Source organism: Phragmites australis, chromosome 7 (genome assembly GCF_958298935.1).
Source record: "Phragmites australis chromosome 7, lpPhrAust1.1, whole genome shotgun sequence".
Classification (NCBI taxonomy): Eukaryota; Viridiplantae; Streptophyta; class Magnoliopsida; order Poales; family Poaceae; genus Phragmites; species Phragmites australis.
Window position 1 is genome coordinate 30650702 of NC_084927.1, and position 24808 is coordinate 30675509.

Sequence of the window (24808 nt, forward strand, 5' to 3'; positions counted from 1 at the left end):
ATTTATATATTTATTAAATAAAAAAATTACAAATATAGATTCTTGTCATCTTTCCAACAGCCTACAAGATTCTAGATTTGCAATTTTCAAAATAGGAGTAAATATTTACAATTTTCGATTTAAATAATAATAGTAGTAGTAGTAGTAATAATAATAATAATAATAAAAATTGGTCTCAAGCTCGTGGTCTCGTGGACATGGGTGGCCCAGTGGAGATAGCGGGCCGGGCATGTGGGCCCAATGCGCTCATCTCCAGCCCACTACATGTTGTTAACATCATAACAAAACCCGACCCAGTTCAATCGTCTCTCTCCCGACTCGCTCCCCGCCGCCGCCTCCTCTCCCGACGCGCAGGGTTTAGGGTTCAGCAGCGGCGACACTAGCTCCTACCTCCCGCGACCACCGCCAACGAGGCAAGTTGCCGTCGATGGCGTCGATAGCATCGCAGCTGCAGGTCATCAAGTCGGCGCTCGGCGCTACGCCGGAGCCTGCTCGGCGGCCCATCACCCGGCCGTCCGTGCTCTTCGATGCCAAGGAGGCCGCCGACATCGACCTCCGCGCCATCCTCCCCATCGCCCTCTCCGGTGCCTATCCCTAACCACGAACCCTATCGGTCCAAGCATACTGTTGCCTTGCACGCTTTGCCCTTTTAGAATAGCTATAATTTTACTTGAACAACAGTGTTTGCCGGATTTTTTTTTTGGCTAATTCGAGCGCGTTAGAATCATATTTTGTGTCGGCCTCTAATTTGAGCTCCCCGATTAGTTCAATCATTCCTCACCGAGTTTCCTCTGCAATTTAGCTGCTATTTGTTGGTTGATCCCATTACACCGAATTGTATCCATTGGCAGTTATTCCTTTGATATTCTGAAGCTTTATTAATTTCGCACATCAAACTATGTTATTGCATACGAAGCACTTGCATCAGACGTTCCTCTTCCGTTGCATTTTTTTATTCAAATTGTGTTGTAGGGTTGGAGCACCTTGCTAGTGTGGACGAGAGATTTGCGAGGTACATCAACACTCTGTTCAGTGAGACAAGCCTTGAGGTGAACCGCGAACAGCTAACTCTCAAGGAGAACGACAAGCTCAACAAGTCCATATCCACCTACCTTCGCTTTCTAGCTGGCTATTTGCAGCTTCCAGCTGCCCTCAAAACCCTCGAATACCTTATCCGCCGATACCTGTACGAACAAAGCTCAGCTACTTTTTCATGACTTTGGCCGAGCTCTAGTTTATTCTTCTGTTGCTGGTGGAAATGTTTATGTAGGGTGCATGTATACAACTTGGATGAGTTGCTGCTGTGTGCACTGCCGTACCATGATACACATGCGTTTGTCCGGATTGTGCAGTTGGTCAATTTAGGGTGAGTAGGATGGCTCTGGATTTACACTTATTTTGCTCCCTTTGTGTCTGTTGTTTACTTACTGTCTGATTGATGATGTGTTTTCAGGAATAGTAAGTGGGCATTTCTTGATGGCGTGAAGTCCTCAGGTGCACCACCTCCCAGGAGTGTTCTAGTACATCAGTGCATCCGAGATAAGGCTGTGCTGGAGACCCTCTGCAACTATGTGAGTTAGAAAGTTCATTTTTTTCAAGGTAGGCTTCTGGCATGCTTTCAGAGCTTTTTAGTTGATGATTCTGTTTACTTCCAGGTTACACCAACAAAGGATTTCCATCACTCAAGGACGGTTGTCTGCTTTTGCACTGCAGTGATCGTGGAGTGCTTGGGTGCTGTCCCGAAGCTTGACACAGATATAGTGCAGAGGGTATTGGGATTTGTGTTCGACTCACTTAATCCTGCAATGACGGGAGACCAAGACTATAAGGTTAGCTTGAATGATATGTAACTTTTGTCTTTTTCAAAGTTTGATTTCTTAATTTTTTTTCTTTTCTTTCATTCATTTTTTTCCTGCTATGCTCATGGAGTTATGTTTGTATTTATCATGTAGACATTATGGACCTTTTATTGTGATCTCTTGGTCCACTTGACCTTATGCATAATTCTTGACGTCATGCTTTTTTATGCTATATTGTGATATTGTTGTGATGGATTCTTTATGATCAGGCTGGCGCTCTGATGATTGTTGGAGTTCTGGCAACCCGAGCGACTCTAGCACCTAAACTTGTTCAAAATTTGATTTTCTTCGTTGCAAGGACTGCTCAGCATGATGCATTTGAGTCAATTGACTTGCCATGGCTTCGTGTCACAGTGATGGCTATTATAAGTCTTGTTCAGGTTTGGATGTAACTTCTTGTCATGCATACCCTTAAGAAAGGCTTGCCTGCTATGTGAGTACTGAACCCAATAGAGCTGATGATAAGCTAGAAAGGTTTGTGTTCTGTCTATTTATTTTGCAGTCACAATCGGTCCATGACTTCCCTAAAAAGCCATTGATGATTCTCAAAGACATAAGGTCTACATTTGGTTTCGTTTTTACCATACACGCTATATATTTCTTCTTTTTTTTCTTGCTTCTGCTGGCATTAAGCATTGATTTTTTTATGTTAACTTCTTTTCAGGGATTTTTCTGGCGTGCTTTCTGTATTATCCTGTGAGTACAACATCGAGAGATTCATTAGGCTTTATGTTGAATCATTGGTTGACTACAGGTGATTGCTTTTGTGATTATTTTTGCACCCCTCTCTCTTCCTGGCGGTGTATGAATGTTTGACTCTTATCATGTGGACAGCACATCTGATGATTCCTGCCACACACACCTGATTGAAACTATTGAGACTCTACCTCTGAAGAATTTCGTTGAAAGGATTGTGTTCAAGGTGCTTGGCAACTGTATCAAAGTATCACGGGCCACAGAAAGCCCAGATATAAATCGCACAGGTATTGCGCCTGCTTTAATTCCATTTTAAACGAATAAAGTGATTTTATTTTTTCTCTTTGTGCTTACGTTGGTTCCCGTCATATCGTGGAGTCCTCTACTATAAGTAGTATATCATTTATACAGTATCATTTACGGCATGATCTTTCCACTGTAACTGTCGATTTATTATAGGAATATGGGCTAAGAGAATCTTGAGCGTGCTTGAAATAAAATATCCATTGGAGCTACATGATGCTATTCGTAAATTTCTCGAGGTACAAGATGACAAACTTGTCACTTATGTGACTTATCAGTTCTTATTGTTGCCTTTTCACTCCTTTTTTTCTCTCTGTTCTTGTTGTCGTTCCATTTTGGAACTGTTCAAAACATTGATTCAACAGAACTCTGAAATTAACTCAATGGGAGGGGATTGTATGTCCGAGGTGTTCGGCTTAGTGTTTGATGAGAGCAAGAGCGTGCCAACTGAAATCTCCGACTCAAACATTTGGTTCAGTCTGGACCATCCGAAGGTACATGTTTTACTTTTGATAGAAACTTTTTTGTGAAATTTATCAGAGTGTTTATGTTCAAGAATAATATCTTGCCCTTGTTCACGTCATATTTGTTGAATTACAAGTAATTTACTACAATTAGCCATTTTAGCCGAATTAGTTTGCCTTGTTATCTTTTCTGGTCTTCAAGGCAGTGCAATTTCATGGATGATGCAGGCTATGGTCCGTCAATCCGCTCTGTCAAAAATTGCTTCATCTGGCATCTTTAAGAACAGTACTCTAAATCCACAGGTAAATTTCCATATTGTTAGACATGTATTTGGTGTATTATATGTTCTTGTTGTATTGAAGCTTTCTGCAAGTGATGATCTGCTGGCTTATGTTGTTGTTATTTCTGATATTCTGCAGAAGTTTATAAATATGCAAGATGCAATATTACGGAATCTGTATGACGATGATCTAAGTGTTGTCCAAGCTGCTTTATCCATAGAAGGATTTGCTGCTGTTGCCAGTCCTGATAGCCTTCTAAAAGCATATAACGACGTGCTCACCAAATGCATCAAAATCATTACCAAAGGTGGGCAATGTTTCTTGAATGTTTGCTTGTTTGTTTGCGGTTCTCGTTGTTGAGTTAGTTTTGTGATTTCACGTGGAAGATAGTTTGCAGAAATTGTTTGTGTAGCTTAGCTTTTACTAGTGTCTATTTACTCACATGTCGTCATAGCTAGAGCAATGTGCACCTTATATGTATAAAGTACTGGAAATTAACACTAAGCCATTAATGTAAGACGTTAAAATATTGGTGATTGAGATTGACACGAAGTACAACTGGTTATGTTTTGTAGTCTGGACAGCCATAGAAAACCAAACATAAGCTTTTTTTTTGCCACTTCTTGCTCAGTATATTCATAGAAATTAAGATTCTGCAAGTTGTTGTATGTTGGTTTATCCTCCTATGTTTTTTTTTTAAAAACTCGACCATGAGGAGAGAGACGCCCCCCTGGCATTGTTGTAAAGGTAGGGGAGTACCAAACCCTGGCTGACTAGGAAACTCGCTGAAGCCAATTCTCAGGGACGTACCCATGCGACCTGCGAGCACTCGGGTTCGAGACCGGGTGGGCGCCTCCTCAACTGGATCCCTTTTTATCCTCCTATGTTTAACCTTGTTATGGTCCCTTTTTCTGTGTTGTACCACATGGCCAAAAAAAATGGGTTCTGCACAAGCTCACATATATTTGTTTATCTCGGGCTATAGAAAGTTTCTTTTTATGCCACTCCAGGTGGTTTAAAAGCATCAAAGGCTTCTGATGTTGCTGTTTCATGCTTGGAAAAGATGGTTATGGAATATCAATCACATCACATAGAGCATGCCAAGGACATAGCTGCAGTAGTGTTTCCTCTCCTTATTGTTCACCCAAAGGTTTGCTAGTTAGCTCCTACTACTATCCCCCCATTTTTTTTTTATTTTCCTGCATTTAGTCTCACTTTCAATATTGAAATGGAAATGCAGTCCTTTGGTGTAAACTTGAAGGCCTTGGAGCTAGCTAAGAAAATACAATGGGAATTCTACACAAGTAGTTCTCTTATATATGATGAGGTCACTGCTGACAAAATGAAGGTGAGGTTTCTTACTAGCCAGACAGCTTATCATGTCTCCTGCTATTCATATACACATCTTGAGCCCCTTGCACATATATGGTTAGATATGAGAGGATGCACTTTTTATGATTGGAATGATTCCTTTTTAGATATGTCAGTCAAGACGATCTGATTTAGTTTTGTTGTTTATTTGTTTTATGTAATTCTTGTGCCCATTATGTTGCTGCAGAACATGAGTTCAGATTCCATTGCTTCCATTAACATGAAGAACATCAAAGCTTTTGCTGAAACTTTCCTAGCAGACCCAAATAAGCATATGGAGTGGTTGGCTAACTCTGGAAACAGAAGTAGACTTTCTAGAACTTTGTTTCTACTCATAGTGTTGCAAACAATTGTTGCTCCTACTGAAGGTATGCCCATATTTGCAGTTATGTTTTGCTATACCATTTCTTGCAGTACTTATGATAGGTACAATACCAAATCTGTGCTCGCCTGCATCTGCACTCAAAAACATCGATTGGATTGTCATTAATGAAGTTGATAGCTTTCCAATGACTTCCTGTGACCTGGAGACGTGTGCTACTTTGCTGAGACAACAATGTTGGATGACTGTGTTTTCTTGTTCCTTTTCAGTTTTGGACAAGCAAATGAATCTCTGCCAAGCTTGTTTTCCAGCTCTTAAGGTTGAATGGTGCCACATAGAGCCCAAAGATAATGGTGTTGGTAATGAGGTATGCCCATTTACTTTACTATTCAGAGTTGAAATGTAGAATGAGTGGCCAATATTCTTAGGTCTTAGACCTTTCTTTTTTTGCTTTGCAGATCAGTGTTGACAATCTTGAGAAGAGCATTGCAGAACTAGTGAAGCATATTTTCAACAGTGACACAGAGGCATTGAATGCTAGAATCCTTGTCTGCATATTTTGGGGTCTTCTAAGGGTGCAGTCATCCTATATTAAGCAGAATTCTATGGTACATATCTGTTAAGCAATAAAAACTTCACCTATTGTTCTTACTTCACTTCAAGTCATGCTCTATGCTCTACTTCTGGTATATGCAGATTGTCAGTGGTGGAAATACAATGCCTGATGATTTGTTTCTCTTCTTCATCACATCACCTGGCAAAAACATCTTTCAGAAGCACCTCCTGTATCTCATTGTTAACTGCACCGGAGCACCTTTTCAATTTGTTTCAAAGTACTTTCTGGATGAAGGTTTGCTATGTTTGTCCTCTGTCTTAAGCTAAGTTTGTTCTGTTACTCTACAAGACTGAAGCATGCTAGATGAGAACAACAGTCATTCTCTTTTGGTGTTGTGCTTTTGTCTAACCTTGATATTATCCTTCGGCTTTGTTTTTTGTGGGCCTAGTTTTTCGTTTGTTTCACTGTCAGCCAACCTCTATATGTTCTTGGTTGTGATTTTTCCGTTTGGGAAATTAGTTAGGCCCGTGGGTGTCCACACCCCCATCTGCAAAAAGTGCATGATGAGTAGTTCCAAAAATACAAAAAATCATAATTGTTGTCAATTAAATAGGCTACCCAAAAAAAGTAGCAGTCATGTACTACTTATCTTCTCTGTTTTTAGGTACTAGGGAAGAACTCGGTATCGATCTTTTGCAAGTGTACATGACATTACATGCAGTATGACCTTGTTTTTTGTTGTTGTAGTTTTTCAAGAACACATCATGTACTTGTTGGAATTGGGGCATGGGCGCCTGGGGGTACCAAAAGTCCAAAACCATACTTTCTCTTTTATTTATTGAATGCCTATGCTATGCTGTGTTTTTTTAAAAATCATATCACCCAACTCATTGAGCTGTTGGCTTGGCGACTTGCCAAACTTGGCACGCCATACCCTCGGCTGCACCATGGCTCATGGTTCTTAGCCAAGCTCTATGGGGGCCCACATTGTACCTTTGCTATGGTGCTTGACCTACACCGCACCCTATTCTCTGCCACTATGCCCAATTGAGCTTCTGCGGCAAGCGTTACACCTCCGCCACCATTGCCGAGTTTTTTTTATAGTTGTAACCATAGTTCATTGATGGCCACTGATTAGCTAGGATACTGTGTGCTTGCTCTTATAGCCTTTTAGTTCATCTCATTATCCCCTTCAAGCAGCCTACCCATCCCTTCATTTTCATCTTTTTGCTAATTATTGACGACAATCCTGGATTTGATGTAGATTTACCAGATAGAGTTCAAGTGGAGAGTCTTCTTGTGTTTACTTCTATTTGTTCTATATGTGCTTCCTCTGAAAGTAGTAGCTTCGATGAAAGCATATGTATGCAGCTTCTACTTGGCTTTCCTTCTGTTATTCTCCCACTTGCTCATGATAACAAGGTATGGATATTGCTCCATATTACTTTTTTAGGCTCGTAATCTGTGAGCTAGCTCCTTCTTTGTGCCTACTACATAACATGTTTATTTTTTATGTTGTAGGATATAAGGTCCTCTGCTGTTAAATGTATTGAGGGGCTATCTTTGATGTGGCAACGCATGAGCACTTCTCTACAAAGAAATGGTCTGTTAGCCTTTCTTTTCATTTTTATTTTCACCTCGAGAAATTTGATGTCAGTCAGTATTATCTAATCTAACATATCAGCAGGAAACAACATCAAATTGCCTCAATGCATATCGTCTCCGAGCTTTGGTATTTTCCTTGAGTCAGTGATTAACCAAAAGACCATGATCTCCTCGGATGCAAGATTTCTTCCAGCATATATTTCGTCAATGCTAAGCCCACGTAAAGACATGATGGTTCCTGATAACCTTCATGAAAGGTTGTCATGGTTTCTTTATTCTGCAAATACATTTTTGTTGTGTACTTATTTTTAATGGGATGTAAGCTAACTTTTGTGTCTATTTCAGATTTGACCAGCCAACGAAAGATAGTCTCCTTCATTTCATCTTGTGCTCTGCTATGAAGCTCTCTCCTTATGGAAAGGTCAGTATATCAGTAATCTTGAGCCTAATCACACTAGGTCAGGCCAGCCCACGAATACAAACCCACACATTACCATTCACTCACCTTACCCCAATCACTAGCACAGAAAAGAGAAGGAAGGCAAATGCATGTGCATGAACCTTACCTGTTTTGGATACTAGTTGATATTTTGAAACATTTTGCAGTTCATGGCTCTTTCAGTCCTGAAAGGAGTAGGAAGCATCTTATTTCAGGTAGAAGATGTGAGGTCTTTGTTCTTCGATCTTCTCTACCGTCGTGATCAGTCTTGGAATTGGCATGGTTCTAAGCAGATCTTATCCACCCATGAAATGCAAATCTTGTGCTTGCTTTTGGAGGTAAACACATCATCATTCTTTGCCTGTATGCCCATGTATGCTTTTATATATCGTTCAATTGAATAGCCATTATACATATTTGCTGCCCATGTGTTAACTTACTATTATTCTGTAGGTTTTGTTCTTGATGTCAGATTGTGCAAATATTGGTTTTGACATGTTCGAACCTCTAGCGAAAGCTTTAAGGGTGAGAAAAACCTTCAGTTATTTTCAAATTTCTAAATTATCTTCTGGATTCAACTCTGACTATGAAACTTCAGGTTGATGCTTTGTCTTCAGATGATCCTGTTGTTGTAATGCCATGTCTTACTGTCCTGCGGACTCTTCAACCAGTGTTTTTTGATGATTTGAAGACAGATATGAAGGTTCATTTTTACGTTATAATATTTCACGTTACATAGAACTCATCATTAAAGAACTGTTACTTTGGTTCCATTTCAATTATTTGCACATCATAGTGGGAAATCTAGGGAATATAGTGTTTTTTATTATTTTTGGGAAATTTTCTTATATGCCGCTGAATGATTCCGCATGGAGTGATTTGCCATTGATTACTGTACTGAAGTTTTGTCAGCTAAGCATTGGTCTATTGTAAGCAGCATCATGTAATATATTTTAAGTGTTACTAAAGATATTGCTAGCACCTAGCAGGCGACACCTCGTCTTCTACTCGTGCCTAAACATTTATGCTAAGTTGTTAACCCAATCAAATTGGTTAGATGTGCAGCCTGTCGTAAATTACAAGATTTTTTTAATTTTTTTTTGTAGAATCTGAATGCACTTATGCTAATAGATAATCATCACTCTTTCTGAATTTGTGTTGCTAGTTGCTGTGCTCTAGGGCAGTGCTGTAACTACCTGGGTCTATTTGTCACACATTTAAGTACAAATTTTATATCTTCATTGGCATATGTTCGATCTTAAATTGTACAACTTAATTGACATGTTGTCTATGATGCTCTGATACGTGATACTGGTACGCCGATACGGGTATGCCGGTACTGTGATACAGCTTTCCCCTAAAATCACCGATACACCGGTATGGCTGTATATATATCATTGTTGTCATGGTGTCGCCAGAGGAGGATGCCAAAGGCCTTCGCCTAAATTGCCGGACTTAAGCTACCTCGAGGCCGCGATCGGACTCCGCCTCCTCCTGGTCTCCTGGAATCAGGAGAGGGAAGGAGCGGTGATTGTCGGAGGAGTTGTGAACTGCAAATCCAAGCCACTGCTGGTCCATTTTGGAGTCGCCACCGATAGATTTCCCTTTCAGTGCCCCCTTCTTCTCGTTTCTCCTCCTTATTTACCCACTTGGAGCTCCAGATCAGATGCTCGCCCCTTTTTTGTCTCATCTCTTTGCTTCCCTATGAGAGAAAAATAGTGGGAGAGAGGAAGGGAGGGAAACCAGCTGCAGTTCTGGTGATCCATTGCTGCAGAGAGAGGGAATGGGGAAGGAAGTGGCGGCTGCCTGTTCTTGGTAGGATTAGGGCACATAAGAGGGAGGGGGTGCATAGATGGGCATTGTCTAATCGTCGCCTAGGTGAGTGCCTAGGCATCCAGTCACCTTGGGGTTTCCGCGACTCCCCGCAGCGCTGCAGTGCCAATACAACTATGATATATAATTATATATATAGGATATGAAAGATAATAGATAATTCGATAATGCAAACATTAAATACTAGTACATGGGTCCATAACTTAGGTAAACCTGACGACATAGGCATTCTTAAGAAAATAATTCGGGCTCCTAATCTTGTTCTCCTACAGCCTCTGCAATTTCACCTTGAAACTGCTGAATGATAGGTGCTGTCTCCTGTGAGCCCACTCTAATTCCACACTTAGATATTTGAAGCAATTGTGCTTTAACTCTATAATAACTTCCATTGTAGATTGTACTCCTGACCACAATACTTGCAATTGAATCACACAATTCCTCTGCCAACTATCTCTAGAATATTAGACATAATTCCACAACTGCCTAGCATCTAGATCATCTCCTGTTGAATCTAATCAGAAAGACAAGTTGTCTCAGCAAGGAAGAAAACAATTTGGAGAAAAGAGGAAGTAATAGATTTGGAGAAAGTAGAGGGAAGAAAATGGTCTGGAGGAAGGAGAAGGGCCGAGACTAACCATGGCTAGGGAGAAGCGGAGAGGATCTGGGAGTGAGTTGTTCCTTGAATCCTTGTGTTCATGGGGAGAGGTAGGGGTTCGCCACCACTGGGAGAGGGAGGAACGAGAGGGAAATGCAGCCAGCAGCCAGGAGGGTATTTAGTACAAGGTAAGAGGTAACCCTAGTTGCTTCAGTTGGTGGGCTGGGCTTCAAGTGGGGGGTAGGTTTATGGGCAGTACGAGCACCTCAGCATTATCGGCCCACACCCGATTCTTTTCTATCCTTTTTGTGACCAGAATAATTCCGATACCTCTGAGATACATATCGGAGCTGTACCCAGCCGCATTGATGCTTGGCTTGTATTGGTGCATCAGAGCATGTGATTGATCTTGAATTATATTTCTTTTTCATTCTTTGACATGTTTGTATCTGTTGAGATTATCGTTTCTGCCATATGTACGATTTTTTTCCTTCAGCAATTAGATCAGGTAAACATAAACAACATCAATATTATACTTAACTAGATCATGTGCTTCTGCAGGAAATTTTTTTTGGGCGCCTTATTTCCTTGTTTCGAACTGAGAACTTCGAAATTCGAAATGCCACACGAGATGCTCTGCTGAGAATTAATGTTTGTATCTATACCCCCTCTTCTATTTTCTTGCTTACTGCAATCAAAATCATATGGTCCAGAAGTCAAACCCATCAATTTCCCTATTTCTAAAATCTTTAATTTAGGTCCTGAAATTGATCTCCTTATACACCGAAATCATTGGCAGGCTCTTTGGTTTACATCCTTCCTAATATTTCCCCCCTCTGTTTTCCTTTTTTACTTCTCAGCTTTTTTCATTGATTTTTGGCATTCATGCTAAGTTGTAATTCTCTACAAGTGATATGAGTTTTCTGGCTTGAACAACAGTGTCATTAATTTAATACGCAACATTGTTAGCCATATATTTGTAGTCCATTGTTCTTCTGAAACACATAAAATAAATTTATAAATATGTGCGAGAATACTACTAAGTATGTACATATGTTAATATATAGCGTTGGATACTTACTGGTATATACCATTTTTGGTCGATGCTTACCTTACTCTGCTTGTGGCAGGTTCATGCTTCCACCGTGGTGAAATTTATTGAATTAATTGTATCACTCGGTGGTACAAAAGGACATACAAAAAGAATTAAGAGAAAGGAGGATCTGAATCGGGATGCATTTCACAGTTTTAAAGAATTATTTGGAGAAAATGCTATATCTTCTATTCTTGTTTCTCTTCTAGATATTTTGTTTCTTAAGAAAGATGTGAATCAAAGGTGAGGTACTGCACCATTATTTTTTGTTAGTTCCCTATGCTATATATATGGCTGACATGCCACCCTGCTTGCAGATTGTGTTTATTACAACCACTTTTCCAGATTCTATCGAAGCTCCTTTCTGATCAATGGATTTCTGTGATAGTTTGTCAGTATAACAAAGAACATGATACCTCTTCTGAAACCCCTGATTTATCCAGTTTTGTAAAAGAAGCTCAGCAGTTGGTACTGCTGGTCCTCAAAGATATTACGGATACACTACAATCGGGTCACCATGTACTTTGCTATGCTGATTTTTAACTGCTTAATATTTTTGGGGCTGCTTTCTTTGTTGGTTTGGATTCATGGATTACATGTCTGTCTGCAGGATGCTATGTTCAACAGCTCAAATATAGATCTTCTTATCAATTGTGTACAGTCCGTCAAGGATGTAGGAACTCGGAATCATGGGTTTTTGTTGATTGCTTCTTTGGCAAAGGCTTGCCCACAACTAGTTTCAGAAAGAATTGTTGATTTGTTTGTCGCTATTGGGGATGCTATAAAACAGGTTTGTGTAATTTTCTGATGGAGCAGCTGATCTTAGTGCAGTTTGTTGTCCATAAACCTTCATTTCAAAATACATGGAGTTCCTTTTTGAATTGTTTCTTAATTTTACATTTATTATTATTATTATTATTATTTATTCCATGGTCTTCTTTCTAAAGTGTTGCCAACCAATCCATAGATAACTCATAATCTTTGTCTCTGTGTTTATTATTTTTTCAAGACATATCCAGTATTTTAAATTCCTTTCTCAAAGCGATACTATTTTTTATTTATTTGTGAAGTTATTGCTACCCAGATCCTTTTCGTTGGTAACACCTTTAATCGTTTTGTTTTGCTTCTTTCTGCTTCTCAATGCTTGCAGGATGACAGCCATTCACAACGTGTTTTGGAGGATTTATTATCTGTCGTAGTCCCATGTTGGTTATCATGGACCACAAGTACTGAAAAGCTTCTTCAGGTTTTAGAATTTTCCTCGAAGTTCTCTGTCTGTTTTACATTTTGTTGACCATAAAGCAATTAGTTAATAGACTGTGCACTTATGTTGTTGCAGATATTCATTAAAGCTTTAGCGGACATTGCTGAACATAGGCGGTTGACGCTAATGGTTTACCTCTTGAGGTATTTTCCTATGTTAAATGCACCAACATCCTCATTTCTATTATGGTAAGTTAGCTAAATTCATTATACTGTTTTCAGGACCTTAGGAAAGGAAAGTAGTTTGAGTACTGTGATCATGCAATTGTTCTACTCATTGGTTGAGCGGATTTCACACCCTCTTTCTGGACATCAGGGGAGCCAAGGTGTCCTTTCCTTGAATGCCATGTCACAAGAGTGGGAATATGGATTGGCAGTCAATGTGACTGACCAATATTCCTATAAATTATGGTTTCCTTGTTTGAGTAAGCTACTAAAAGGAATCAGGGTGCATGAGAAACAAGGTCTGCCTCATATGCTACATTTGGCAATGAAGTTTATTTTGTTAAAGCTGCAAGATACAGAGCTGAATTTTGAGCTTGAATCCGACGAAGCTGCTAATTTTATCCAGGTAATCATTTGGTCAAATTGTTGCTGTATTAACGTTTTGATCTAAGTTATGTTCTATTTCACTCTAGGTACTCTAGTTCGTAAAAATGGTATCGACTTATTCATTTGGCTTTTGTAGGGTTCGCTTGGTGCACTTATGGAGGAAGTTGTCTTGTGTACTGTGTTTACCAGAGACAAGAAAAGAGAAATTTCTGGTGATATTATAAAAGATGTCAGAGACTCTACAAATACAGTGCTCAAAATAATTACAGGGTGGATGAGTGCTTCAACATATTTTAGAGGAATTACTCAATTGTTGGATCATTCAGACAGTCTTGTGAAAAGAAAGGTACTTCTCGGTTTAAAAAACTTATGTTCTATGTGTTATCTGGTAAATTTTCACTACTTCATTAGTTCAGTTCCTTGAAAACTACCTTTTGTCCTATGTGATTGCAATTGATTTGTACTTTTCTAAGCAGGCACTTGGGATATTATCCGAAACTGCAAGAGGAAACAACTTGGTACAGAACAAGCAAAGGACAGCAAGAAAACTGAAGCATGTCTCTCTTACTACTGCGATTAAAGTGGACAAGAGCTCTGATCCTTATTTCAGTAACTTGTGCTTAAAGATTCTGGAATTGATTGACAGAGGGGTTGATTCGGACACTTCGGTGAAAATTGCTGCTATTTCTTCACTTGAAAAGCTAGCAAAGGAATATCCCTCTGATAATCCTGCATATAGCAACTGCCTTACAACAATCATTAATCACATTGGCTCTGGTGATGCAGTTACTTCTTCTGGGTTAATTCATACTGCTGGCTCTCTGATAAATGTTCTTGGATCAAAAGCATTACTGCAGCTCCCATTAATCATGAAAAATATAATGCTGAGATCACATCAGGTGTCATGCTGCCCTAGTGGAAATTACGCTGATGGTTCCACCAGAACTGCTGCTAAGCCAACTAATCAAACTATAACTATGCTGTTATCTATACTGACTACAATTGAGGTGGTTGTGGAAAAGCTTGGCGAATTTGTTAATCCATATTTGGAGGAGATACTTGATCTTGTGGTATTGCATCCTGAATGCAGTGCTCACATGGATGCCAAATTAGATGCAAAAGCAGCCGATGTTCGGAAGCTCCTGACTGAGAAAGTTCCAGTTATGTTCCGTCTTAGATTTATTTGAATATTTCTGGGTCATATGATGAACCATGAATTCACTTAGTTTTTCTTGAACCTAATCAAATTATTTGGATTCCAGGTCCGGCTTATTCTTCCACCTTTACTGAATCTGTACTCTATTGCTGTGAAATGCGGAGAAGCAAGCCTTTCGTTGGCATTCCAAATGCTTGCAAGTCTAATTGGTACAATGGATCGGCTTGCTGTTGGAACGTACCATGTGAAAATATATGAACATTGTTTAGGAGCGCTCGATCTCCGTCGCCAACAACTTGACTCTTTGAAGAATATAGATATGGTGGAGCAAAATATTATCGATGCCATAATCACTCTCACTATGAAGCTTACCGAGGCCACCTTTAGGCCTCTTTTCCTTCGTACTTTGGAATGGGCAGAGTCTGAAGTTGATCAGTCCCCATCAAAGAGAAGTTTGGACCGTGCAATTGTTTTCTACAAGTTGGTCAACAAACTTGCAGAACAACACAGGTATCACGATGAATTTGTCTTAAGTTAATTTTCATCAACCACTTCCATACTGAGAGCATATAGATGATGATAACCTCTTCAAGCTTGATTAGCCCTTTTTTGCCTGTCAACATTTATGATATTGGTCTATTTTACTATAGCTCACCGCTCTTCACAACTTGCAACTAAAGCATGCTATTGTTAACTACCTGCTGACATATATTTTCTTTGTCCCTTAACTATTTAATTTGTTTGCAAAGGTCGTTGTTTACACCTTACTTCAAGTACCTACTCGAGGGATCTGTACAATATCTGTCAGAAGATGATGCTTTGACCGGCTCCAAGCAAAAGAAGAAGGCAAAACTTGAAGATGCTCAAATGGAACAGAAGGATAAATTATTGGGACCAAAGCTGTGGAATTTAAGAGCTCTGGTATTGAAATCCTTACACAAGTGTTTCCTTTATGATAATGACCAGAAGATCCTTGATTCCTCTAATTTCCAGGTTAGTTACAAGTGTTCCCTTTATCATTTGCTAGCATGCTTTTGCAAGTCACCGGGAAAAAAGTGCATTGCTACTGGCCTTTTGTGTTCTGTTGTAATTTCCTACAACCTTGCATTAGAATGGGCACCCCTGCTCTATTCTTGTTCTTTCCCACTTGGATCATGGTCATTGTTCCTGTAGGACAATGGTTCTATTGTATCATATATTCATTCTACCTGCCTGCCTTCTTTCCATGCAATTTTTTCTGTGATATCTTTATATTTTAATATATTTGGTGTTTGCAGGTTCTTTTGAAACCCATTGTTTCTCAGTTTGTTGCGGAACCACCAGAATCTATTGAATCTGATCTGGATACTGCATCAGTTGAAGAAGTAGATGAAACTCTTGTTTTATGCATGGGGCAAATGGCAGTTACTGCACGGTCCGATGTTCTTTGGAAGCCTCTTAATCATGAGGTGGGAACCTAACATACAGCACTACTTCATGGATTATAACTAACTAAACTAATTTGGTAGTTATTCACAGATTCAGATTACCCCATAAACAAGAAATAATACATCTTGTGAAAAAAATTGAACCATAGTGGGAAGCCTAGTTCAGTCCTTCTAGCATTGTATGTACTCCTTCAACCTTACAATTTTATCATAAAATTGCAGGTGCTGATGCAGACAAGGAGTGACAAAGTTCGCCCCAAAATGCTGGGCCTGAAAGTAGTCAGGTACATGGTCGAACATCTGAAGGAGGAGTATGTCGTTCTTCTCCCCGAGACCATCCCATTCCTTGGTGAATTACTGGAGGATGTGGAGCTTCCTGTCAAGACTTTGTCGCAGGAGATTTTGAAAGAGATGGAAATCCTCAGCGGTGAAAGCCTCCGGCAGTACCTGTGAGGCTGAGGCTCCTCCTATACAGTTTGACTCTCTTGCGCTGATGAACTGTAGAACATCAGCTATGCGCATGTCCTGTTAGTAGGTTACATTGAAGGCTGGAGTATGCAAATTTTGATGTACATAAGCCTACGCCAATATTTTTGTGGGTGTTTTTTTTAATGTTTCCACATTGCTTTTTTGTCCCGTCGTGGGGAAAACACGTGTATAGTCGTGATGGTCATCTCCACTTCAATCTGTTCTGCCTGTGTAATGTGATTAGGATGCCAAGATTGGTGGGCTTTGCGGCAGTGACTTTTGGGTGGATCTGCGTCGTGCACGATGTAAGCACATGCCGGGAACAACGGCACATGGGGAATTCAAAGCTTCTGAAATAATTGGGTTTCTTTTTTATAAGTTCTTTGGGCAGGTCAGTAAATCGAACCTCGTGATATATTGAACGGTTATTTTTCTTTGTTCGGCATGATTTCCGGAATTGTTTACGTCATTACGTGGGGGCAGGCGGGATCGGTTTCTGAGTTCTGATTGTTATAGAAATAGTAACGGCACATGGTGGTAGCGAGCAAGGCAGCCTCCATCTCTTGGACTGTGACTGAGTGACAGGTCCCTTTCGTACTAAATTTTGGAGCCCAGATTTGGCCACAAGCCTGGGGGTGAAAATTTGAGATCTAGAAGTGAAAACCTTGCCGTCCTGGTACCGATGTCCACCCACTTTAGTGACCACGTACCAAATGTACATCTTCCTAAGTAACAAATTGTTGCCTGGCGCAGCTTGGGAAGACATGGTAGGGTGAATTTAACACTGCATGTAGCCCGTGCCGTGCTACTGATGTCGAAATGTCTGGACCGCAAAGAAATGAAGTTTCGAGGCCAGCAGTCCAACGTTGAAGAGACGTTGACAGGATGTCACTAGTCGGTGTCTTCAAAAGGGCCGACGTACTTGATTGATCACTCATGTTTTTGTGGAAAGATGAACGATTGTCGATGACAACGAATCGAGGACAAACAAACATTAGGTATCTATGCCTGGGCATCTTTTGACCAATTTTTCTCTTCAGTTGGCAGTAAGGGTGCACGCATAATTGCTGTCACCAACTAACAATTGTACATACGGACTATAGGAGTAGCTTTTTTTCATGGTCATGCCTGGACAAAATTCCATCTGTGCAGTTTAGCATAGTGTTGGTCCTGAAGCATGGAAACTGAAAACATGATGTGCACATACTGTCACTTCGGGCAAGACGAATGCAATTAAGAAAATCTTCAGGCAAGACAAATGCAATTAAGAGAACCTTATAGAAATTCCCACGTCCAAAGCACCCGCATTATGTGTTCGGATGAGTTCCTCTGCAATTGCGTGGAAAGTATACTCTTCTATACATGGCTACATGCTTGTTGCTCCTAAATTATCACCACTCTCCAAATGCCCCAATACAAATTCTGTTGTATGCTTCAGTGCAAAAAGCAACCGACAACGCAGGAGATGCTACAGCTATCCTGCTATAACAACACCACACTTTCTAATATCACGTTGGAACCCCATCGCGCATTTTATCTTGCTATGTCTTCAAGCCTTTTGAGTATTTTCTTTGTATCCGGTCTCAATGATGGTGACGGGTTACAGCAAGCCGTTGCCAATTCGAAGTACGCGTTTAGATCCTCTTCCTTCCCAGAATTTTTGCTTTGCTTGATAAGCTCAGAACTGAACGCATCCGATATCTTCCTCTCGAGGACCAGATCTTTGAAAGAGGCAGGCAAATGGATGTCACGGGCATTCGGCGGGCGATCATTTGCCAACTTCTTTTGAGCAAGCATCTCGAGCATGATTACCCCCAAGCTGTAGATATCGCTCTCCCTGGTGACATCCCTCATCTTGATCAGCTCTGGAGCCTTATACCCCTGCACTGCAGATGTCTCAAGCATCTCTTGTGCAGCAGCAGGATTCAGCACAAGGTAGAGACCGAAGTCTGATATCCTGGGCTGGAGATCAGCATCAAGCATAATATTATTTGTTTTCAGGTTGCCATGAATGATTGGCTTCTGCGATCCTGTGTGAAGGTGGTCCAGTCCCTTGACAATACCAATGGATAGCTTGCAAATTATCTCCCATCCCCGTGAATCATTGATTCCCTCTGTAGGCAAGGACAGATAGATCGATTAGAACGTGCCCCCCCAACACTCCCCCCCCCCCCCCCCAAAAAAAAACAAATATTTCATGATTTAAGAACTGGCAGAGACTAGCCGGTTACTGATTGGCACTAGTTTCTAGTATGACCAACATGAAAAACTGTCCTCTTCAAGCCCTCAAATCCATGAAACACAAATGCCACACAAGTTTATGGCAACAAAACTGCTTATATTGTTTTGTGGGAGCAACAACTACTCTTTATGCAGGTCTTTCTCTATGTGGCTAATGATGACTCAACATGAATTGATTATGATTCAACAACTCCCTGAAAACGAGGGCTGATAGATGCAGGAAAACGCAAACAGTTCAGAAGCACCACCAACATAATGCCCAGAAATAAGTCATGGAAACACTTGCTTAACATGCTCTCCGATAAGAAAACAACCATCAGCTGTGCCTAGAAAAGAACTCTTTTCCCCCAAAAACTTGATTTGATAGAGAATTATATCACCCAAATTGATAGGCAACCATTACAAGCATGAAAGCGTTATACTATCAAAATAGAATGAGCTTGCCACATGTGAAACCATGATCTTACGCAACAAGAAGAAGATGCTCGTGAGGTGTTGAAGCGAACAACCACTCAGGAAAACTTTACCAAGTAACTTTACGAACTGTCCCTTTCCCTTGGTGTAGTTAACAACAAGAGAATGAAGTGTAACAGTGAAGACACATGGCTAAAAGTAACAAAAACCACCCTGCAAGGCTGTTATTGTACCCACCACAACAATTTGCTCAATCCTTACAGCATCATTGCCTGCAACACCTTTAACGCACAAATCCGATGACAAGACCAAGTAATCATCTAAATTTCAGCAAAATTTCAAAAATTTATGCAAATGGGAGGCCGTGGCACATAAACTAGCAAATCTTACCAACGGTCGAGTAAACAATCCAATAAGCATTTCGCATGGTTAGCCTTACTCAAAGCTTAGTCGGCTCAAAAGGCAAATGAAGTAAGAGACCAACCTTGCAAGAACCGGCGGAGCGAGCCGGCGGCGTAGAAGGGATGCACGAGCAGCTTCTCCCCTCGCGGGCCGACGTATAGCGCGCGGATCGGCACGAGGTTCGGGTGCCGCACGGGGCCCAGCAGCCGTGCGGCCGCCGTGGCCTCCTCGGCGCCGGCGGCGCAGGCCGGACGCACGAACCGGAGGAGCGCCACGGCCTCGCCGGAGCTCAGGCCAGCGCGGTACAGCGTGCTGTGCGCCGACTTGGCCACCACCTCGCCGGGCGCCTCGAGGATCGTGGCCACCGTGAGCCCCTCGCCGCCGGGGAACCGCACCAGCGCCTCCTCCCCGCCGGCGACGTACCCGCTCGAGCCAGTCGCCTGGGACCGGTCCGCCCTCGCGCCTCCGTGGGAGGGCAGCACCGCGCCACCGCTGCGATGGCGGCGGCGGCGGCGGCGGCGGCATCGGCGGACGAAGTAGAGGAGGACCAGGGCCAAGAGCACAGCAAGGAGCGGGAAGAGGACGGCGTTGATGAGTGCCTTGCGCATTGCTCGGTTCTTGGCCTGAGCCGCGCTCTAGAGTGAAAGGGACGGCGGATGTGCTTGGTCCGGGGGAGGAGGAACGGAAATGTGGTGGTAGGGTTTGGGTGAAAGGTATGCTTGTGCCTGGTGGTTGGGGCTGCTCTGCTCCTGCTTTCCTTTGCTTTGCGCTGCCTCTGCCTCTGCCTCGGCTATTCTTTCCGTTCTGATGGAGGCGACCCTGCTAGCTTGAGATTCGTTTCAGTCTGGGGAGGTTTCACTTTCTTTTTTGTATGTGAGAGGAAAGTTGTGTGTGAAAAGTGAGAATGTGATATGAGCGAGACAGTGATAATGTGGGATGAGGATGGGTGCTTTTCCCTTTTTGTTTTTTCTTGGTTTGGCTAACTTGTGCTATGTAGCTTGGTTCGAGTGGAGTAAAAACATTCTCGATCCGAAACTTAGCAGTCTTAATTTGACTCGAGCTCAAAATAACAAACGAGTGAAAACTGACATTCAAACTACGTTGAGTACCTCAACGTAGGTGTGTAGCACAGGTTCCTCACCTTGTGGTTTTCACCCGCTATTGTGGCCCCTCAACTCCTCCTCGTCCCCACGCATCGCCTCTTTGCTGCCTCGTTGGCACCGTGTGCCTAGTGCTGGCGTGACCTACCGACGAGCCTCGCCACCACCCCTTCCTCCTCCACCACCCCTCCCATCTTTCTTCCTCAGTCTCAGGTGCCGCTCGCCCCCATCGGCTCCGGTGCCACCACCGCTGCTGGAGCCGTCGGTCGCGACCACCTCCCACGCTAACCACTACAGAGCAAGACGCCCTCGTCGCCAACCCTGTCCAACCCATGATCCTCCACCACTCCGACGGGCAACCCCCACCGCTCGCCACCCCTTGATACTGCCGCCTACCACCACCGCTAGGCTGACGACCTCCCTCAAGCTCTCTCTCAGCTGATAGCCTCTAAAATCCCGAAAATCCAAACCCCAACCCGAAACTCTAACTCTAACCTAACCGTCGTCAGAAAAGAAGACGTCATCAGAGAAGATGGCTGCACGATTATCTAAGTTGATCATTCGGTATGAAATTCAACATATTTTCCTCCTCTAAATTTGTTGACAGTTATATAGTGTATCCCTTATTTTTTTTACAAATAGTGGAAGCCGTTTATGTTAGGTGGCAAAGTATCGTTTCACTTTGGATTTTCGAATTCTGACTTCAGTACAATCAGTAGTATCATTAGACTTCTAGACGGCAATTTAGAACTATCTTGTGTTTGTGAATATGTACTCTAGATGATGCTTTGGATTAAGGTTAGTAAAGGTTGGTTGAAATGTGCACGTTGCACGTAATGTGTTTTTTTTATCTGGTTTGGAAGTTGCGAGGGATTTTTTATTTGTTGATAGTATGAGAATGTAATGCGCTAATACTATATGCTCTCTCTCTTATGATAGTGTATATTCTACGTCTAATTGACTTCTTGCCTAACACTATGTCCCCTTTAATGAAGTAGAATCATAAATCATAATACCATTTACTCATTATTTCCTTCAAACATAAAAGGCTGCTTTTTCGTCGTGGACCGACACATTCTGATGTCTCTTTCTCGAGCATCCAGAATTTTAGACGATATGGGTCTCCCCAATCAATCCTATAGGCCGTCGGGAGATTGGAACTGGCATTGGCTTTATTATATGCCTTTCTTTATGCGAGCATTTGTTCAGATAATACGAAGCGGTGTTCAAAAACCAGAATGATACTCCGCTAATGTTCTTCCTGTTATGATAGGGTCGTATTATGGAATCAAGCCCGGTCCTTATTTTTGGTAGTCTCTTAAATAAGAAAACAAGCGTGTACAGTCCAGTCCGTACCTAACGGATGGTGTGATCCATCAACGGTCACCGACGGCCGGCACGCGTGTATGCACGTAGAGCGCAGATGTGCATGGTGCGTAGCACCGGCGAACACGTGCACCCGAGACCGACACACACAGCTACAAGCCGTGTGCACTTGAGCCTTGGCACAGATGGCAAGCCGCGCCGCGCCGCCCGGACGGCTGGGTCGGAGCGCGGACGCAGTTTCCGGCGACGGCGGCTTTGCACGTAACGAAAACACCTTTCGGCTGCGGCTACCGGGAAGAGAAACCCGCTTGATTCGCACGCAACAGCGTGCGCGGTCCGTGGGCGCGGCGCGCGCGGTTATCCGGGAGCGGCGCGCCAGCACGTCGTCGAAGCCTGGAACCGAACAGGACCACAGGGGGAAGGCTTTGCTTTCGTGGAGCTGGAATGTGAGTCCTGGCAGGGAAAATACGTAATGGGTTACGCACTTACAGTATATCTTGATTATTTTTTTATATAATACTGGTTTTTGATTCTCTTATTTAGCCTATAATTTTTTAGTTACCTCTTTCATATAAATTTTAATATAAATAAATGATCATAATAAAACAGACGTCATATTAATTTTCCTTCACAGTGACGGGATGGGTGAGTCCTGTGAAGTTGCAGAAGAAAAAAAAGCTCAAAATATAGGGCCTCGAGTGGGGAAAGCCGAAGCAACCTATACTCAAGTTCTTGGGCCCAGCAATTCCTTTGTGTTGTCTGGGCCGCTAGATTGAAAACGAAATTTCTGAGTTTTTTTTACATTTTCTAACTTAAATAATTAAATAAATAGACTCTGAATGAAAAGATTTACAATAATAAATATGCCTGTGGACATTTAGGACTTACTGTTGAGAGGCGGTAACCCTCGAACACTGTACCGTGACGAATAGTACTTAGCGTTCAATTTTCTCTGTTTAAAACAGTGGTTTTCTGTTGTTTCAAAAATTATAGAATTTTTTGTACATATTTTATAATACATGTGTAACCCATTTTAATTATATTCAGCTAAAAAAGCTGTGTATAATTTAAACTAAAATTCTCCAAAAAGTTAACTTTTTTAACTTCTAGCAATTGTTAGGGCATCAAATAAATTCCCAAAAATTTGGAAAAATTCACTAATATTCTTTTTATACGATGAGATAATTTCTAAAATTATTTTCAGCACTACTTTATATGGTGAAAAAGTGAGTTACTTTGTAATGCTCAATTTATATGTATTTTTATAATTTCATGTGATATTCTTCTTTTAACTCAATTTGAATTAAAACATATATAAAACTAGGACTGAAAATAATTTTAGAAATTATTCCATCACATAAAAAATATTAGTGAATTATTCAAGATTTTTTGGAATTTATTTGATGCACTAACAATTGCTAAAAGTTATAAAAGTAGACTTCTTTGAAGAATTTTAGTTTAAATTATAAATAGGATTTTCAGGTGAATCTAATTAAAATGGATTGAATATGGATTATAGAACACGTATAAAAATTTCTAGAATTTTTAAGCAACAGAAGACCATTGTTTTAAATAGAGAAGATAGAAGGAGAAATTGAATGTTAAATATGGTTCATTACGGCGGTTAATGACGGGTCACCCTAACAACAGAAGGTAAGGCCTAACTGCCTAATGAGAGTGTGGTAAGATCTAGTCGTGTTACTGTGATATATTTATCGTATTCTAAGAGTGATGTAGCTTTTTTAAGGGTGATAGACGTCTATTATTATAAATTTTTTTTCATCCAGAGTCTATTTATTTAATTATTTAAGTTAGAAAATATAAAAATAAAAAACTTTGAAATTTCTAGTTCCCCTCAAGGAACGCGTTGGTTGTTTCGCTATGGGCGAACGACTAGTCCAGAGTTAACCGATGTATCACAATACGAATATACCATGCTCATAGCTTATTGAGTTAGATACTTTGTGAATCTTTTTAAGTAGATATGTGTATAGTTCATAGATTTAACGTGCTTTAATGTTTGTTGGCGTGCGTTTGTAAAATATAGTATACGTTTGGACGTATGTTTAAATACTATAGTTTGTATCCAATGTTCAGGCTAAAAAAAATCTACACTTCGACATTCTATCAAAAAAATCTACACCTCGATAGGCTTCTCCCAGATAAGCTCAGACAATGCAGAAAGTCAAACACGTGAACTGAAGGAACACCGATAGTATGATAACCACTAGAAGCTGGGGCGCGCCGTTTAGCTAGACAACGTAGAACTTGCTTTGAGGCGAACTAGACACTGATTTGCCCTAACTCTATCATTGAGAGTTTATGTACTGTCTGTGTGACAGGTTAGCGTGGAGATATTGTTGCATTGGCTCGATTAAGGATTGAGTTAGTATGACATCCTATCTAATCTTCACTGTATAACCACTTGATTCTGCATGTGGCAGGACTTAGTCTAAACCCTACCGGCTAGTCTACTGGTCGTCATAAGGCATGAGTGCAATTGGAGATCATTGAGTAGGCGCAAGTAGGGGCATGCTCATCAGGAACCTCTGATTAGCTTTCATAGGCGGCTAGTCGGATGATGCTGTGGTAGGTAATGGATTTGTTGAGTCGCACTGCCATAACGGTGATATATTGTCAAACTCAACTTGTGGGTAAAGTGTGCCACTCTGTAGATGTAAATGTGTGAGTGCGCAAGGTGTGCCCGTTTTGAGGAAAATAGGTTCAACGGTTTGTCATGAGTTGCTATGGACGGAGTGTCCGACAACATTAAAATTTAGACCCTGGTGACTTTCCATCACGGCCGAACCCACTTCATTTAATATTGATGATATGACATTTTCAAAAAAACCGTCTTATAAAAAATGAACCCTTGCATGTGTAAACTCGGTTTTTCCGTGAAAGTTAAACCTATTGCCTTACCCTTACAATATTGTATGCATGTATTCATACTCTTTGATGTAGGGTAATGATTGGGACTTGCTGAGTACGTTTGTACTCACCCTTGCTTATGATTTCAAAGAAAGATCTAGACTTCATCG

General features: G+C 41.3%; 2 protein-coding genes across 3 annotated transcripts; one reads left to right on the plus strand and one right to left on the minus strand.

Annotated features, from left to right (window-relative positions):
- Positions 1-307: 307 nt before the first annotated feature.
- On the plus strand, positions 308-16643 carry LOC133924699 (uncharacterized protein At3g06530). 2 transcript variants are annotated; one of them, XM_062370355.1, is made up of 39 exons: positions 308-584; positions 973-1186; positions 1271-1366; positions 1454-1571; positions 1656-1829; positions 2069-2239; positions 2362-2417; positions 2524-2613; positions 2694-2842; positions 3015-3097; positions 3224-3352; positions 3551-3625; positions 3743-3911; positions 4615-4754; positions 4845-4952; positions 5163-5343; positions 5567-5664; positions 5756-5905; positions 5994-6147; positions 7118-7275; positions 7375-7456; positions 7538-7715; positions 7804-7879; positions 8065-8235; positions 8351-8422; positions 8496-8600; positions 10887-10976; positions 11456-11661; positions 11736-11937; positions 12029-12208; positions 12569-12664; positions 12758-12825; positions 12904-13252; positions 13370-13579; positions 13710-14393; positions 14496-14899; positions 15139-15382; positions 15667-15837; positions 16039-16643. In XM_062370355.1, the coding sequence occupies exons 1-39, from the start codon at positions 428-430 to the stop codon at positions 16267-16269; spliced, it is 6489 nt and encodes a 2162-aa protein (XP_062226339.1). In that variant the 5' UTR covers positions 308-427; the 3' UTR covers positions 16270-16643. The 2 variants fall into 2 exon arrangements, with proteins under 2 accessions (XP_062226339.1, XP_062226340.1); XM_062370356.1 differs by having other exon boundaries at positions 7541-7715.
- Positions 16644-17543: 900 nt separating this feature from the next.
- On the minus strand, positions 17544-20259 carry LOC133924701 (putative kinase-like protein TMKL1). Its single transcript, XM_062370357.1, has 2 exons — positions 19424-20259; positions 17544-18398 (listed from the first exon to the last, which is right to left on the minus strand). Exons 1-2 carry the CDS (start codon positions 19947-19949, stop codon positions 17818-17820), a joined length of 1107 nt encoding a protein of 368 aa, XP_062226341.1. The 5' UTR covers positions 19950-20259; the 3' UTR covers positions 17544-17817.
- Between the last annotated feature and the right edge of the window lie 4549 nt (positions 20260-24808).

Bases quoted from the DNA above. Each gene is read 5' to 3' on its own strand.
- LOC133924699 (XM_062370355.1), top strand. From the start codon at position 428: ATGGCGTCGATAGCATCGCAGCTGCAGGTCATCAAGTCGGCGCTCGGC. The intron at 7,457-7,537 runs GTCTGTTAGCCT...CTAACATATCAG, and splicing joins CACTTCTCTACAAAGAAATG to CAGGAAACAACATCAAATTG. The intron at 12,665-12,757 runs GTTTTAGAATTT...ATGTTGTTGCAG, and splicing joins GTACTGAAAAGCTTCTTCAG to ATATTCATTAAAGCTTTAGC.
- LOC133924701 (XM_062370357.1), bottom strand. From the start codon at position 19,949: ATGCGCAAGGCACTCATCAACGCCGTCCTCTTCCCGCTCCTTGCTGTG. The intron at 18,399-19,423 runs GTTGGTCTCTTA...CCTTGCCTACAG, and splicing joins GCTCCGCCGGTTCTTGCAAG to AGGGAATCAATGATTCACGG.